The sequence below is a fragment of the Cariama cristata genome, unplaced genomic scaffold (assembly GCF_000690535.1).
Source record: "Cariama cristata isolate BGI_N322 unplaced genomic scaffold, ASM69053v1 scaffold34561, whole genome shotgun sequence".
NCBI classification, from domain to species: Eukaryota; Metazoa; Chordata; class Aves; order Cariamiformes; family Cariamidae; genus Cariama; species Cariama cristata.
The window spans coordinates 1-551 of NW_009601606.1; the positions used below are offsets into that span (position 1 = coordinate 1).

The 551-nt window shown below is 56.3% G+C and overlaps 1 protein-coding gene across 1 annotated transcript in view; it reads left to right on the forward strand.

Annotated features, from left to right (window-relative positions):
* The first annotated feature begins 462 nt into the window (after window positions 1-462).
* The window catches only part of PFN3 (profilin 3), a 359-nt gene continuing 270 nt past the window's right edge, over window positions 463-551 (forward strand). The window contains exon 1 of the mRNA XM_009710519.1: window positions 463-551. Coding sequence (XP_009708821.1) covers window positions 463-551 — 89 coding nt within the window.

The following is a 551-nucleotide window of genomic DNA, read 5'->3' on the forward strand; positions in this document are numbered from 1 at the left end:
TGAGGTTGGGGTGGGGGGTCCTGTGCCGTTTGGCCACCCTGGGGTGTCTGCCTGCACAAGCCACCTGGTACCAAACTTGTGAGACTGCCTCCAAGAGCTTCCCTGTCGTCGGCAGAGTCGTGGGGAAGTCACTTTGTGGGACGCCAGGATGCGAGGCAAATACGACGACATAGAATAGGCTGGAGTGGCAAACACCGCTGTCGTCGCAGGTCGCTCCTCACTGGCAAAACAAGAGCCTTGGCTGTTGGTTTCCCTCAGCTCTCTCGTTCAGGCCTGCAGGGATCTGAAGGCCAAACTCACAAATTGAAATTTTTAGGATCAGTACGCCAGGACCAAAGTCCCAGCAGGCAGAAGACAGGGAAGCTCAGCGTTGGACATTTCTGAGAGAGTCAGGCAGCCCGGCCATGATGGATTACTGGAAGTGCTACATCAACAGCACCCTGGCAGACAGGAACGTCAAAGATGTGGCTATCGTGTGTGTGGGTGGCCAAGCCAGGAGGGCTTCTCGCCGCCATCTCGCCTCAAGAAGTAAGCTTGATCACAGGCCAGGA